Raw genomic sequence first — 16749 nt, 5'->3', positions numbered from 1 at the left:
TTAAGTGTCTCCCCACACTTGAAAAGAAGTACCAAGAGGGCAGGAGGCCTGGTCTGTCTTGTTAGCAATGGATCCCCAGCAGTAGGAACAGTACCTGTTATACAGAAGGACCTCAAAAATATTTGTCAAACAAATAACTAAGCTTACCTATGCAAAAACTGGATACTGATTTTCATATTTTAGACAATTTTGTTCAAAAGCAGCAAATTTTTAATTTTAAAAATAATTTTATTGAAGTATAATTTACATGAAGTAAAATGCACACATTTTAACTGTACATAGTTCAATGTATTTAGACAAAAGCATAATGCGTAACCACTATCACAATCAAACTATAGAACATTTCCATCACCCCAAAAGGCTCCTTTGTGCCATTTCCTAGTCAATTCCTATCCCTAGGTAACCACTGATCTGCTTTCCATTGCTATAGATTAGGTTTTCAATGGTTAATGGCCTTATTTGTGAATGAAGTGCTTGTGTCTTTAACCATTTTTCATTGACTTGCTCATGTTATTGTCGAGTATTTTCTATATGTTAAAGCTATAAGTTTGTCTTTTGTGAATACTTCTTCCCAGTTTATCACTGGCCTTCAACTTTGTTTATGCTGCTTTTTATAAACAAAGTTGTAAATTTTTATGTAATCAAGTTTATAGATCTTTTCTGGGCTTCCACCTTTGTCTCCACGCTTAGGAAAACTTTCTCCACTCCAAGATTATATATATATATATTCACAGGGCTATGCTAAGTTTATAAAACAAATTAGAAGGCAGTGCAGATTTCTTCTGTTTGGGGACAATTTAAAGACTACAGGAATCTACATCTGGGGAGAAGCAAGTCACCTCCCAGTCACTTGGGCTCTTCTTCCTCCAGGAGGTCCTGCCAACAGGAACACTGCAAACCCAGCAAGAATGACCTGAAAGGATCTCACAGCCTCCACCACCACTCAGCCAGCACTAAAAATCTTTCAGGGAAAAACAAGACAGCGAGTAAACTCAGCAGATAGGAGTTGGGCTGCATCTCTGTGGAAAGTGTGAGATCCTCCTCCTAAACCTGATGCATGTTGTGTCCCTGTACTATCTATTTAAAAAATCAGTGTAGATCTTTACTTGTATAAGAAAGTAACATGATAAATTATTTATAAGAAGACATAAATAAATGATAGGGAATTACCTAAGGAAGGCAGCAAGCAGATCAGAAATCAATGCCTTTGTGTCAGAAGGGGCAATCCAGCAAATACAAAGGAGAAAAACTCAAATAAGAATTCTCATTTTTTAGTCATTTTTGGTTTTAAAACAAAAGAGTTAAGAGTAGGTAATGGAATGAAATTTTAAAGAGTTTGGCCTCATCTTTTAAGGCTCTACTCAAAGATTATAGGGCAAAAGTGAAACCCTTGTATTTTCACTCAGAACCTCTCAGCCTTGGAGAGTCCAAATTGCTCAGACATTAAAGTATGTGTGAGAAGTCTGTTGCGGGGAGCCAGTGCTCTTGTGTTTTTGGCTCATGTTTTCATCTGGTCTATTGAGTATTCACACGTTTACTTTGCCTCATTCTTAGTACTCTCCCTGGATTTCACACTTTTGTAAGCTAGTGTTTCTCACCTGACTCAGTCAGTCTCTTTTTTCAGTTTAACAATACATTCTAATATACTTTTGGCAGCACATGCTGAGAATTTCAAACCAGTTACCTTTTTTTAGTCCTCTAATGTTTTATTTTGGAACAACAGTTCCTAACTGTTTTTTACTGCAAAAATAATAATAATAATTAAGAAATTTGGGTAAAGGAGGGAAAAGTCTAAATACAGCTGCTTTGTCAGTTTTAGTACTTTAGGCAGAGAGGGACAGCGTATGTGATAATATCCATCAAGACAGAAGAACTCTCCTTCCTCTCTGGAAGTTTTCTCCTTATGGAAAGAAAACCTGCCTTAAAGGACCTTCTAGGTACAAACTATTTCTAACATCAATCTCAAAAAATGATACAAGGGAAGCACAAAGCTTTGAAATGTGACTTTATGCTTTCAAAGATTTAGGAAGATAGAAATTAGGTATGTTGTTGAGACTTATAATCCTCAAATTTTGTATTTCGTATGTGTAGCCAATAAAGGAATGAAAATTTGGGGAAATAAATTTAGGCTAAATATTTATCTTTTGATGTTTTATTACCTACTTCTCCTATGCTTTACTTGAAATATTTGTGCTTCCTGACCTGATTTCCATGTAATTTATTCAATTTATGAAGCTGTAAAGAAGATTATATATGTTCTAACTGCACTCTTCTGCTAACAAGAATCAGGCAAAATTAAATTATAGCAGAATTAAAAAAAAAAAAAAGACTACAGGAATTATCTATTCCTTGAGAGCTTCAAAGATTTCTCCTGTGAAATCATTAGGGCCTGGCACTATACTTGGGTGGTGGTGGTGGTGCTAGTTCTTAAATAGCTTAAAATTTTTCCCATGGCTATTGGTATACTGCTTTTTTATTCCTTCCTAAAAGGTGTATCATTTAGATTTTCCTAGAAAATAACTTATTTCAGCAACATTTTCATATTAGCATAGTTATACTTAGTATTCTATTATAATTTTTATAATTAAACTTAAGGAAAATTTCAGACATATATAAAGCAGTAAGAATAGCAATAATGAACCTTCATGTACCCACACACAGCTTTAACAATGATCAACCCACGGCCAATCTTATTTCACATACTCACTTCCCCTACTATGACAATTAATTATTTTGAAGCAAATCCTAGACATTATATCATTTCATCCATAAATTTCAGTTGTTATGATATTTTAATCTCCTTCCTATCTGTATATTCTGTTTTGCTTTCCTAAAGTTGTGTTTGCTTTATACCCGTTTTCTAATTCACTGATTCTGAAATTTATATTTAATTCCTTCCTCTTGCTTTTTGTAGGTTTACTTCATAGTTCTTTCTTTAGCTTCTTTCACTGAATCCTTAGTTCCTTTATTTGAATTCTCTTTTATTAATAAAACTTTCTTTCAAGTAAAACTATAAGAGTATCATTTATTAAGATACTACTATTTTCTAGGCCCTGTTCTTAACATAAAATTATCTCAATTAATTTTCACCACAATGAGGTAAATACCATAATCCGCACTTTACAGATGAAGAAACTGAGGCTTAGTGAGAAGTAACCTGTCCAAGTTCACATAGTTTGAAGGTAGAAATTGTGATGGTGGTGGGAGAATAACCTGAAAATTCTATCTGGGGAGGGAGAGTGCACATGCATGGCTGGTGGCTGACTTAGGCCAGAAACCAGGAGGTACAAACTCAATTATCAACGATCTCCATGACTGTACTTGAACAGATGGACACTACTGGAGAAAAAAGCAATCTTTATTACAAAAACTTAAAGTTAACACATTCTTAACTGATTTTTTATTAAAACAATTCTTTGGTATGGATCATTCAAGTTTTCAGACACTATAAATAACACCTAATGATTTCCATTTACATGCAGGAGAACTGTCTCTCTAGCAAACATCTATCAGTAGGTAATGTTAAGTCCAGGGCAAGTATGAAAGTGCCAAACTAAAGTTCTAAGGTTCAAACCAGAGATGGAAAATAACCCTCACGAAGATGTAAACGGTAGTGGCTTCCTGACGCACGCTGTGAGGCGTTGCTTCTAAGGCCCTGCCCAAGCTTTCAGTGAGAAAGCATGCTATGTTCTACTCACACTATCTCCTGTGGGCGTGGGATGAGGCAGAGGGGCAGCAGGACCACTGTCCTAGGTCTGATCCTAGCAGTAAGCAGCAACATACCTTATGTGGTATTGCTCCTCTCCCTGTCCTGTTTCGCCTGAAGTTTCTTTTTACTTAGTCATGCTTGCCTAAAATGTTTACATTAAAAGATTCATTTATCATTTAGGTAAAACAGCTACAACTTTCAATACGCCATTATTTCTGGTTGACTCAAGCCATCCATTAACACCGGAGCATAGCTTAATTAATTAAATCAGGTTATATTCTTTCCAAATATGGATGAGATCACTCAAACTGAAGGAATAGGTGTTAAGTACTGAGTAGACTAGAGCAGAGTACAAGAGATTTTGGATCAGAGGCACCATATTAGGCAGGCAAGTCAGAGAGGAACGATAAGAGATTTTTATCCCCCACCCAAAAAAAAAGCTATTGGGGGCTGAGGAAAGGGACACTAGGAAGTGAAAAAATAACCCTGAAAGAGAGCCAAAAATATAGCAAAGGGAAACCTCACATGCTTGGAAATTTTGCCTAGTATGCACATAATTCATTTAATGCCACCATACAATGCTAATTATAATGCTATTTATCTCAGAAATATTTTCCTAAACAATACATACTTAAATCTACTAGAGTTTTTCTCCCATGCTTTGAATGCTAAAATACACTCTCAGCCAATGAGAGTTAGAATGACTGACAATACTGTACATAATTAGTCAATGAGTGTGGTTAGGCTGGCTATGTTCCCTGCCAATAAGCACTCAATTGTACTTTCCTCGTTGAGTGAGTTCTTCAATGTCTATTGTCTGCTCTTTAAAGGGCTTCTCTTTGTGCAGTTTATTGTATTTGGCCCATGATAGCTGCAAGGGATGTGTAAGTATGTGCTGGACTTATGGCTACAAGTATCATTTTGGATGTTCAAATCCAAGTTTTAAGGCAGTTTGAAAGAACCTTCAAGGAATTAGAGGATAAAAATCAGTAGGCTACCAGGAACTGGTGAAATTCCTTGGATATCATAAAGGCCATCATAAATATCGCAATCTTATGGTTACTATATGATTGGGAGCAGGAAAAACAGTATATGTGGAAGTTGGAAGGAACTATTGCTAGAGGTCCATCATGATTTCAGGTGATTTGAAAAGAACAGGGCATTCCCAGTACACTCCTGCCTATGTCCTTCATGGGGAACTACTTCTTAACTTGGCATTTAAGATCATCTATAACCTCTCTTCAATTTCTCTTTTTAAGCCATTTTTCTATTTAATGAGTGTCTACTATGTGCAGGCATTATTCTAGGTGCTAGGAATTCAGAAGTGAACATAAAAACAGATGCAGAAATGGTGAACAATCACTTTCAATGTTAAGTATTTCTGTAAAGTATGACTTTTTTATTTTTGTCATTACAAATCTATAGTCAGTTTGATTTTTTAAATAAAAGTGTTAAGACTAATTACAAACTTTCAACAATATAAAACAATTCATTTAGTTATTCTCTTAAAATCGGTTGTATCAAACAATTCTTAAAAAGGTTACTGGAATATTCAGTAATGCATTTTGGTAAAATTAATGTGAAAGTATCAACAAGTGTCTAATACCATAGACTGTTACTTTGCTCAGTTAAAAAATAATACTTCAATTTAATGCATCTGATTTATCTGTGCCCTTATATTTTACTTACAGTTTGTGTATTAATCTCCTCCTCTCCCATAGGTTCATCCATAATTTGTTGTCCATTCTGTGAAAAGCATAGCAAATAGAAAGTTACCAAAACACATCAGTTAAAGTCAAACAAAGGCAGACAAAAAAATCATAGAGGAATACTATCACCCCTAAAGAGCTCTAATGAAGAAGAACCACCATACAAAGAAAGTAGTTAACCTATTTACCACAGAGTGTGCTTCCAAAAGTTAATCTGTAAATTAATTACTTGAAATTATAAAAGTATTTTCCGTGGAAATAAGGTAATAAATGATGATCACCTTTCTCGGTGAGCCCATGAATTTATTTTAATAGTCAAATGCATTAGAAATAGTGTTCTTTAACCTCACCAAACCATCATTCATCACATTTTCTATGGCAACAAACATTCTAAATTCCATTTTCATTGATAATTAATCAGGGTAACTGACTAATTATTTCAGAAGAAAATTAAGGTAGATCTCTACAACAAAATAGATACAAGATGGAGCAAACATTTAAATGTTAAAAAATAAAATTATACAATTATTAGAAGAAAATATAGGTGAATAATACTCATGGTGAAAGGAGGGTAGAAATCATAAAAAAAAGACAATTGAATCTATAAAATTTTAAAACTACTTCTGTCAGACGCAAAAAAGATAAAAGACAAACTGATTACAAAAAAAGTAACATATGACAAAGGGTTGGTATAATCAATACATAAAGAACTTAAAAAAAAAAACTGTTAAGAAAAGACAATGAACCTGAACAGAAATGAGCAATAAGGGAATAAAGAGTTCAGCCTTAGTACTAGTCAAAGAAATGCATTTAACCAAAATATATTTTTTGCTTTTCAAATTGGTAATGATTTACAAAAATATAACATCCAGTTTTAACTGGTATGTGGAAACAAGCACTCTGGATATACTGCTGGTGAAAGTGTAAATCAGTACAACCTTTCAGGAAGGCAATCCGAGTCTATTTTAAAAAAAAGAAAAAAGGACACACAAAAATTGTACCATCAGTTCTACTTCTCTAAAAACAAAAGGTCAAATGTATAGAAATGTACATATGACAACGCTCATCACAAATTTGTTTTTCAAAAATAACTCCAAATTGAAAACTTAAATTCCTAACAATAGAGAACTAGTTAAATATATCATGGTACATCCATATAATGGAATACTATGAAGTCATTTAAAATGATGATAAAGATGTAAATTTATTAACATGGATAAAGTCACATGTGAAAAATGAAAAAGCAGTTTACGGAACAATATGGATTATAATGATCCCATTTTAAAGAAATATATACATGTATTTTAATGTATATATTTGTATGGGAAAAACTCTGGAAATACACCAAAATGTTTACAATGGCTACCTCTGGATGGTAAAATTTTAGACCATTTAAAGTTTCATTTGATTTTACTTATTTGAATTTTCTTATGTGTCTACAATAAGTATGTATTACTTGTGTAATTAATATAATATATATATACCAGAAGGAATACGTAATGGTTTTAGTTTCCCTCACTGGAAAAAGGAGTTAATGCCCCCTGACCACTTGTTAATTCAACAAGTGTACAAGGATCTAAGTTAATCGTCTTTGTGGTATTATCAACTGGGAAATAAAAGGCAGCCCACCTATCACCTCATACCCAACATGAGCCTGCTGCTCTGAATTTGAACTCCTCTATCTACTCTTCCCATTCCTAAACTGCCCACCCATTCATCCATCCATTTAGTGTCATACAAACTATGTTCTAGGCACTTTCCTGGACATGAAAAATAAAAACATGGTCCCCATCCTAGAGGATCTCTCATCTACTGACCCATATAAAGGGTATCTTTTATTTTCACCCGCTCATAGACGATGTTCCTAGATAAGGGAAATGCCTATGCAATGTTACAAAGCACTGAAACATTGCCAAAACGCAGGAAGGAGGGGGATGCAGGTATAAAGTCTATATTTTTCTAAGATACTTTCAGAGGCTATACTGTCACCAAATACTGTGGTAAGAACATCTGAATATCTCCAGGATATATCTCTCTCCTAAAAGCCACAACCATTTATTCAACTGTCTATTGATCTCTTTTATCTAAATATTCCAGACAAACCTCAAACTAGCTCTAAAAGCAATGGCTTTGGATTCAGACACCTAGATTCTAGTTCCTGTGTTTAGGCTACTATTAATTATGAGGCCTTGGGTAATTTATGTAAACTATCTAAGCTTTAATTTCTTCATATGGAAAATGAGGGTTAAAAAGTCTTATCTTGAGAGGGTAGTTGTGAAGATTAACTGAAATCAACCATATAAAACAGTAACCATAGTGCCTGGCAGTTAACAAACATGCAATCAACGGCCGCTAGCTATTTTTATTATATCCAAAATTCAATCCACCCCACCTCTAGTCTATTAACCTGCTATTTCTCCAATATTTGCTATCTTAGTGAATGGCACCATCATTCACCTACTAGCCCAAGCTAGATTTTCTCATTAATTGTAAGCAGAGTTATGTTTCTACAACACAGATCTGCTTAATGGCTTCCTATTATTTGGCTTACAGAACCCTTGGTCTAACTTGGGCTACATTTTTATTCCCCATGGGAATACAATTTGAGAATCATTTGTTTCTTGCAATTGCCAATATATGAAAAACAGGTCTCACAATTTACAAATTACTTTTAAAGCAAATTGGAACAGTAGAAACACCACTGAATTTGGAATTGGGAGGCCAGGGGTAGAGTCCTGGTCTGCCACTCATGTGGGACAATGCAGTTTCTCCTAGCCTAATATTATTTTATTTAAAATGGGGATACATTACACTGCCTACCATAAAAGGTTACTGTTAGGATCAAAAACTGAGACAACACATAACAAAGCCCTTTATAAACTTTAAAGAGCTGTACCAATTCAAATTACTATTATCAAGGTAAGGTAGTTTCATAAAGACAAAACAATACTCCATAAAGTCCATTTAATGTTAGAATAAAAAAAAAATTAGGGTTGGTAAGGGAAAGTCTTCTGTTCTACACAGATCATATACTTCAATCTTTCTAACCCATGCTCACCTATACTTGAACATTATCAGAGAAGAATGTACTACCTCACCATGCAGGCTACTTAAACTATCTCAGAAAAAGACACTGTTGGCTAGAAAAATTTTTCATTATACAGTAACTTTCCTCAAACACAAATTTCCCTTAAGAGGATTACTGATACACGATGACTAATTTGCTTGTACTTGATCTGCAAAGTGACAGAAAGTAAATCTACATCTATGACTATAAATCACCCTAAATCTTCTTTTCCAGATTACTCAAGTTCCTTCAAACATTTAAGACAGATAAGACTTATCACTATCCGCTTTCTGAGCACACTCCAATTCATCTTTAAGGGAGGTATACAGAATTGCATGCAATTAACATTCCAACTGTGATATGACCAATGTAGAAAGTAAAGGCCAAATCATCTCCCTTACCCTAGATAACTATATTAAAGTAGTTCATATATATATTATTTTTTGAATGTCTAAAATACATTGTAGGCAAACTAAGTTTTTCACTGATTAAATTCTTATATTCTTTACTTTCAATGCAACTAAGCCATGCAACTTCTTATCCTGTACCTATTGTTACTCTCCATTCCAAGAATAAAACATTTTAAATTTAAATCCTTTTTTTCCAGTTCTGATCCACTGCTGCAGTCTGCATACACTGAATTCCAAATCCATCAGTTTCTTTCTATTTTTAGTTTCATGCCATCCATCCATCTTACAATATGCTTTCCTTTCTAAGCACCTTACCCAGCTAATTAACAGTATATACTAATAAAGCAACCCAAGAAAAAAACTAAGTGAAACACACTCTAAAAGGTATCTTAACACTCTAGTTTTTGCAAAAACACTTCCTTCTGTGTTTAGCAAAGATTTAACATTTTGAACAACTAAATTTTTAAAGCATGAAAATATGAAAGCCAATGTATCCTATATACCAGTGAGGCTTGCAAAAATCTACAAAAAAGGTACTTTTACTTTAACAAAACTTTTGTTATCATTTCATCAAAACAAGGATTCAGATGGCATCTATTTGAAATTAGCATTAAGGTATTTCTACAGTTAAATTTCTCTTTTGAAAAATGACCTTTGGTTTCATTAGAGATTAGGTTACAAGGACATCAATCTAACTCAATATGGCAATTTCTATAGTTTCAAAAATTCAAGGAGTAGTACCTATTAAACAAGAAAACTTATTTCTCTAATTTTAAAAAATAAGTAGAAAAAAACGTGCTCTGAAGCTGGCCAGTACTGGGTTTAAACCCCAGCTCTGTCACTTCTGAACTTAGGACAGTTACTGAAGATTTTGAGTCTGTTTCTTCATTTGTAAGATGCAAATAAATACCTACCTCACAGGAATGCTCTAATTAAAAAGTTCCACCAAGGGATAAGGATGCTCAGTAAAAGTTACTTCTCTTCCCCTCTTGTCTCAGCTGACTGTGTAAGATTTACATTTCTACAGGTAACTTCTAAACGTTTAATGCAACGAAGAAGTGAAGTGTAGGAGAGTGCTGAGATACAATTTTCATCACTTAACATAGCCAGCTTCCCGCCAAGCAGTGTGGAAGATATCATTCATATGTGGGGTACATTTTTAAACACTTTGGCTAAAGAATGAGTGTGGACCAAAAAAATAGTTTAAAAGTGAAGCAAATGTATTTATCCTTTCTCATCCCACCACCAGGCACCTCCCAGCCAAAAAAAAATTACAGAGCTTGGCAGATTGTACATATGCAAATATGATGGGAAATACTGGAAAAGGTTAGGATATGCTAATCGTGCTTTACTTTGTAAGTCTGAAATGTGTAAAAAAGTCACAAATTAGAATAACCTACAATATGGGTCTCATCAGAACAAATCAGATAAAGGAGACTTAAAGAGCTTGAGTATCAGCAGGAATTGTTTTCAAAACAGCTTTCAACGTTGAATAAAATTAGCACTTATCATCTTATAGGTTTAAAGAGGAAGAACAATTCAAATCAGTTATTCTGAACTAAGGTTTTAAGATTGCTAGAATATTTCCAAGTATTTCAAGGAAAATTCTGAAATGTTATAAAAGTAAGAATTATTTTACTAAATTAAAAGCATTTCATATTAAGCAAACCTATTAAATAGATTGCTTTGTTGTAATGACATGTTACAACAATGCAAATTTCCAGACTGCCACTCTTCTACCTAGAAATACAATGTACATATGGATATTGGGAGAAAAAAGTTCCTCACAGAGGATAACAGAATCACCAGAAAAGGAGAAGAAACGGTGTAGAGCCTTGATGTACTAATTTGGAGACCCAGGTTGTAGGAATGAACAACAACCACACTTTTTTTTACCACTCTCAAATTTCCACAAGTATAGCTGTCTTCCAAACTTCCTGCTATCAGCAGTGGTTTTCTGCCCAAAACACATGGAACAGCCATGAAGGTGCTGGGTGTAAAGCATTAGAAACCTCTCTCACAAACTTCAGTAAAGATACCATCAAATTGCTCAAAATCCAAAGAATCTTCTATGCAAACACAATGAAACAATAAGAAACAAGCATTTCATATTCTTAATAAGGAATGTACATAATCCTTACCAATGTGACAGGATTAAGAATCAGCTCCTCATTTATCCTAAGGAAATATCAGAGATGTGCATAAAGACTTATGTACAGTGATATTCATCATACTCATTATACTGAAAAATAGAAAACAATCTAAATGACCAAGAGGGGACTGGATAAATAAATAATAATACATCTATTCATATGTAGGAATACTATGCAACGGTTAAAATCAGAGCCTCAAAGAAAAATTAAAATAAAAATATGCTTGCTATATATTAAATTTAAAAAGATACAAAACTATATAGTATGACCCCAATTTTGCATCCCCCCCAACGTGTGCATGTGACTAGCAAACATATACAAAATCTTATCAGTAGTTACCTGGGTCATAGGATTTTCTTCTTTGAACTGTATTTTCAAAATTATATGCATTTATCATATATTAGTTTTATAAAGAGAAAAAAACAATAAATTAATTAGAAAAATCAGTTTATTTCTAGTTAAGGTGCCCTTACATCTGAGCTACTATTCCTTTAAGCCTGCTGGTGCCCAAAACTGTTTTATTTTCTAGGCTAGGGTAGGAATGACTTCTGGTTATCTACATGTTGGGTTATATCTACATTTTTGGGTTTAAGTGGACCCTTTCCAAAGCTTTTTTTCTTTCTTCCCACCCCCCCACCCCCCCACCCCGGAACTGTGGTTATGGCCTCAGAGAATAGGTAAGTTTTAGGACTGAATCCACCTCAGATTTTTTGGAGTGTACCCCTAAGGGAGAGTCTGCTTACAAAACAAGAGTATGTTGAGCTGAGAATAAAGAAATGAAAACAGTAGCCAAAATTAAATCTGCATTGTGGATAGCAAATATTAGAATCAACACTGCAGAAAACGAAATCAATGCCACAGAGGACAAACTTGAGTAAATGAAAAAAAAAATGAGAGAAGATTTAAAAACTATGGAGGACAAACGCAGAAATAATCTATGAAGAACAGATGTTCCTAAAGAAAAAAAAAAAAACACAGCAGTTCAATCAATCAAAAGTATAATAGAAAACTTTCCAGTTCTGAAAAAAAAATACCTGAGACTGGAGACTGAGAAGGTTCAACAGAGATCATCAACACCAAGACATGTCCTGGCAAATGTTTTTAAATCTCAAGGATAAAGATATAATCCTACAAGCATACAAGCAGAAAAAAATAGGTTATTTTCAAAGTAACTAAAACCAGATTGATCTCAGATTTCTCCTTTGCAACAATAAAATGCCAGAAGATAATGAAGTAATGATTTACAGAGTTGAAAGGAAAAGTTATGATCTAAAAACTTTACACCTTGTCCTAGTTTTTCATATACAAAGGTCACAGGAAATTATTCTTATAAGCTGTGAAGTCTCAGAAAATTTCACCATTTGGGTAGAACCTTTTTTCTTAAATTGTTCAAAGGTACTCCATAAGCCACCAAAAGAAAATCAAAATAAAAGCTTAAAAATATTGAAGTAGGAAAAAACTGGTGAAGTAAGTATACTGACACCAACTTAATATCTAAAAAAACAAAACAAAACAAAACAAAAACCACTGAATAAAATAATTAATCTCACCTAAAGGAAAAAAGAGTCAATACTGAAGAATAAATAATTCATACAAGTATATAAACAATATATAAGAAAAAACACTTCAGAAAATTAAAGGTAAGATTTGTAACCTCAGGCTAAATTAGTATGGCTTCAAAATAAAGAGGTAGTAGGAAGAGGGATATGCAAAGATTCTAAATTCTCTTTCCTAAAAAGATATTTTAAAACTGCTGTTTATTGTAATCATCTAATAAAAATAAATTTTTTAATTTCTGAAAAACCATATACTAACCAAGAACAGATGTTCGCTATATCCCAAATCACTAGAGAAGATAATAACCAGCAGAGACTGTTAATAGTACTTGACCCAGGTATCACATTCAACCCTAAAAACAGGAGGTAGATATAATTACCCCTACGTTAGATAAGGAAACCAAGGCTCAGTAAAGTTAATTAGTGAATGGCAGGACTAGGATTAAGTCTTTTTAGTTTTGCAATTCTTTCTTCTATATTGCACAACCAAACAACACAATCCATATGGTGGAAGGAAAAAACAAAATGCAAGGAAAGACTAAAAAGCTTAAAGTAAGATGTTAGAAATAATTTCAAATATAATAATGTAGGAAATGCAAAGTTTAGATTGTCTAATTAAAGAAAGTATCTTACTGGATATTCAATGGTACTAAGGAATTACTGATGTTTTTATGAGTGACAGTGATTAGATGTTTTAAAAAGCCTACCTTTTAAAAAATATAGAATCAAATATTTTCATCTGAATTGATGCATCTAAGATAAGCTTCAAGATAATGCCCTGGAAGGAGTGGGGAGGAGGGGCAGGGGCGCCTTGTAAAGATGAAACAAGATTGGCCAGGAGTTGATAATCATTGAGGCTGGGTTATGGGAATATGGTGTTACGTTATGCTATTCTCTCTACGCTGGTTTGTGTTTAAGATGTTTAATAATAAAAACTTTAAAAGTCTTAAGTTATATTTAAAATTTAAAATACAATGATTTACTGCTTTAAAGAGAAACACAAACAAAACAGATAAGTTTAGAAAAGTATATAATATATAATAATTATAATATAATCAATTATATAAATTAAGTTTGTAATATTAATGGTGAAAATAAAACATAAGGCAAAAACCTTATGCCAATTAGAAAGGTAACTTTAGTTGAACTAAAAGTATAACCAGCACTTAATACATATAGTAACAATAATTACTATCACTTACTGAGCCTTTATTTACCAGGTAAACACTAAGCACTATAGATCATGTCTGATGCTTCTAACAATTCCCTGAGGCATTATCACTCATTTAAAAATGGGCAAATTAAGCCAAGATGGGTATGTCAATCTTGTTAAGCAATGTATCCCCAGCCCCAAGCAAAATGTATGAAACACAGTAGGTCTACAATAAACATTTGTTGAACAAATGAAAAAGTCTATTAGCCCACCTAAGGCTATTAAGTAGAGGAGCTCAAATTCAAACCCAAATCTGATTCTAAAAGCCATACTCTTAAACACATCAAAATCTTTTAGTAAGTTATTTCATATTGAGTATGGATGTTTATTTCCTTCTGTGTATGCTTCTCTATTTTTCAGATTTTTTACATTTAGTATGTTACTTTCTCAAACAAAAAAATCATTAAAAATAGTAAACCCAACCAAAATGCACAAAAGCAGATGCTTTGGGGAATATAAAATGAAATAAATAGAAACCAAATGAAAGGGGATATTTTAGCAATTATATCAATCAGTATATCAACCAAGATAAAAAAACATTTGAAGTAATTTATATTAGAATATGTAAATACTGAATTTTATAATTTAAAAAGAATATGGGTTATTTTCAAGTATCTATGAAAGTTCTAAGAACTGATCATGTCCTAGGCCATAAAGTAAATCTAATATTCTTAAAAGCAGAGCTCATATAGAACTTATTTTCAGATTATTTTTTAAAAAGGAACAAGGAAATAAACTAAAGCCCTCACACTCAGAAATTAACATTCTTCTAAATAACTGCTAGATCAAGGGAATAAGTAATACTAACAGCTATCATTTATTCACTGTCTAATGTAAGATATCATTGATCAGATATAATATTTCCAATTGCATAATCTTCAAAAAGGGATTTCTTTAAATATATTCATATTCTCAACAGAGCAATGAAAAGGGGAAAAGCCATAAAATTAGAAAAACAAAGTGTGCCAGATTGAAAGGATTATGTACCCTAGAAAAGCCATGTTTTTAATCCTGATCCCTTTTGTAGAGGCAGCCTTTTATTTTAATCCCTATTCAGCACTGCTGGTTGGAACTTGATTAGATTACTCCCACAGGAGATGTGATACACCCAATTGTGGGTATTAACCTTTGATTAGAGGGAATTGTGACTCCACCCATTCCAGGTGGGTCTTGATTACTTTACTGGAATCCTTTAAAAGAGATAATATTTTGGAGAAAGAGAGAGAGCCAGGAGAACCACAAGAGCCCACAAAGCGAGAGACCTTTGGAGATGAAAAGGAAAACGCCCCTGGGGAGCTTCATGAAACAAGAGGCCTGGAGAGAAAGCTAGTGGATGTCACCATGCTTGCCATGTGCCTTTCCAGTTGAAAGAGAAACCCTGAATGTCACTGGCCTTCTTGAACCAAGGTATCTTTCCAGGATGCCTTAGATTGGACATTTTTATAGCCTTGCTTTAATTGGGACATTTTCATGGGTTTACAACTGCAAACTTGCAATTTATTAAACTTCCCTTTTCAAAAGCTGTTGTTTCTGGTATATCACATTCCGGCACCTACCAAACTAGAATGCAAAGTATGGAATACAATTAAACATGATTTGCTACTAAAATTATTTCTAAAAACTGGTAATGACTTTGAACATGTCACTTTCTTCTGGTACTTTTCTGCAGTCAGTAATAGTTCTATGGAACCCTGGCCCAGCATTGATGGAACTGAAAGTAAGTCATTAACTGTGGGCAAGCCAGTAAGCCTCTCTGAGTCTTGGTTTCTTCATCCATAAAATTATATGGATATCTAAGATCTCTCTCAGCTTGAAAATTTTATAAGCCTGTGACTTTATTGACTAAAGTTTTAGATTACGGTTATTTCAGATTTTGTGAGGTTTTACACTTAAAAGTAAGTACTGATTTTATATTCAAGGCCATTTTTGTTATTTCTAATTCCTTTTCTCTCTCCTGCATTCAAAATACATTTCTCATCTATATCCTTCAGTGGTGCATTTGTCCCCAAGTGTAAACAAGGATAATGCTGAAGAACTGATTGTACAAATGTCACCTAAAAGAAAAAAGAAAACATTGGGCTTTTTGTGTAGATTAAGGAACCTAAAAAGCAACTTTTATAATTTCCACAATTCAATTTTACTATTATTTTACGAGGAGAGAAAACTAGAAAAAAAGTGTCAACTTTTTTTTTAACTTCTGTATCTACTCCCAATCTTATTCCTGCCTCCCCAATACCTTCACACCCCACATTTTAGCACATGATGGAGTTGGTAATATTTTTCAAACTTGCCTGATAATTAGATTCACCTAAGATTCCTGCTAAACATTTGTTACCTGGCCATCCCCCCAACTCCCCCCAACTCAATCAGAATTTCCAGGGAGAGAAGCCCCATGTTCTATATTTATAATTTTTAAACAGGCACCTTAGAATATGCCTGTGATTAGACAAGTCTGGGAAACCAAAGTGTTGTAAAAAGATCATGGGCTTTGGAGTCTCACATATTAAGTTTCAAAACTTGGTTCTGCCCTTTAATTGTGGGTGTGACTTTGGCAAGTTATTTAACACGAATTTCAGTTTTCTAACCCACAAGATACAGGTAATAGTTGTGCCTGAAGTTGTGGTAAAGTTCAATATGCCTAGCCACACTGGGTATTCAATAGGTGTCAACTTCTGTTTGCTCCTGCTCAGCTCTTCCAAGCGAAATGACAAATACGAATAGTTCGGAAGATTTTGGTGAGTCCCTTGTCCTAATTCCCAGGGCTAAAAATTAATTCTAGATAACTCCTTAATGCATTACTTGGGTTGGCTAATTTAGGAGTCTCAGGATCAAATTGAATGTTTGTTCCTAGTTTCCAGAGACTTAATGAAATGCTCCTATCCAAAACTGATAGACTATTATGCTGGACTTCAAAGATCAAGCTTTTATTTGC

General features: G+C 33.6%; 1 protein-coding gene across 5 annotated transcripts in view; it reads right to left on the bottom strand.

The window, feature by feature from the left end:
* RPS6KA3 (ribosomal protein S6 kinase A3) overlaps positions 1-16749 on the bottom strand; it is a 111098-nt gene that overhangs the window by 79656 nt on the left and 14693 nt on the right. For 2 of the 5 annotated variants that reach the window (XM_077146626.1, XM_077146621.1), the window contains exon 2: positions 5399-5455. In XM_077146626.1, the coding sequence (XP_077002741.1) occupies positions 5399-5440 (42 nt within the window). In that variant the 5' untranslated portion in view covers positions 5441-5455. Of the gene's footprint in view, positions 1-5398; positions 5456-11036; positions 11138-11387; positions 11415-12082; positions 12177-16749 lie in introns of all 5 variants that reach the window. The other 3 variants (XM_077146625.1, XM_077146622.1, XM_077146623.1) reach the window with 3 other exon arrangements.

This window comes from Tamandua tetradactyla, chromosome X, assembly GCF_023851605.1.
Source record: "Tamandua tetradactyla isolate mTamTet1 chromosome X, mTamTet1.pri, whole genome shotgun sequence".
In the NCBI taxonomy this organism is placed as follows: domain Eukaryota; kingdom Metazoa; phylum Chordata; class Mammalia; order Pilosa; family Myrmecophagidae; genus Tamandua; species Tamandua tetradactyla.
This window is presented reverse-complemented; position numbering and strand designations above follow the sequence as displayed.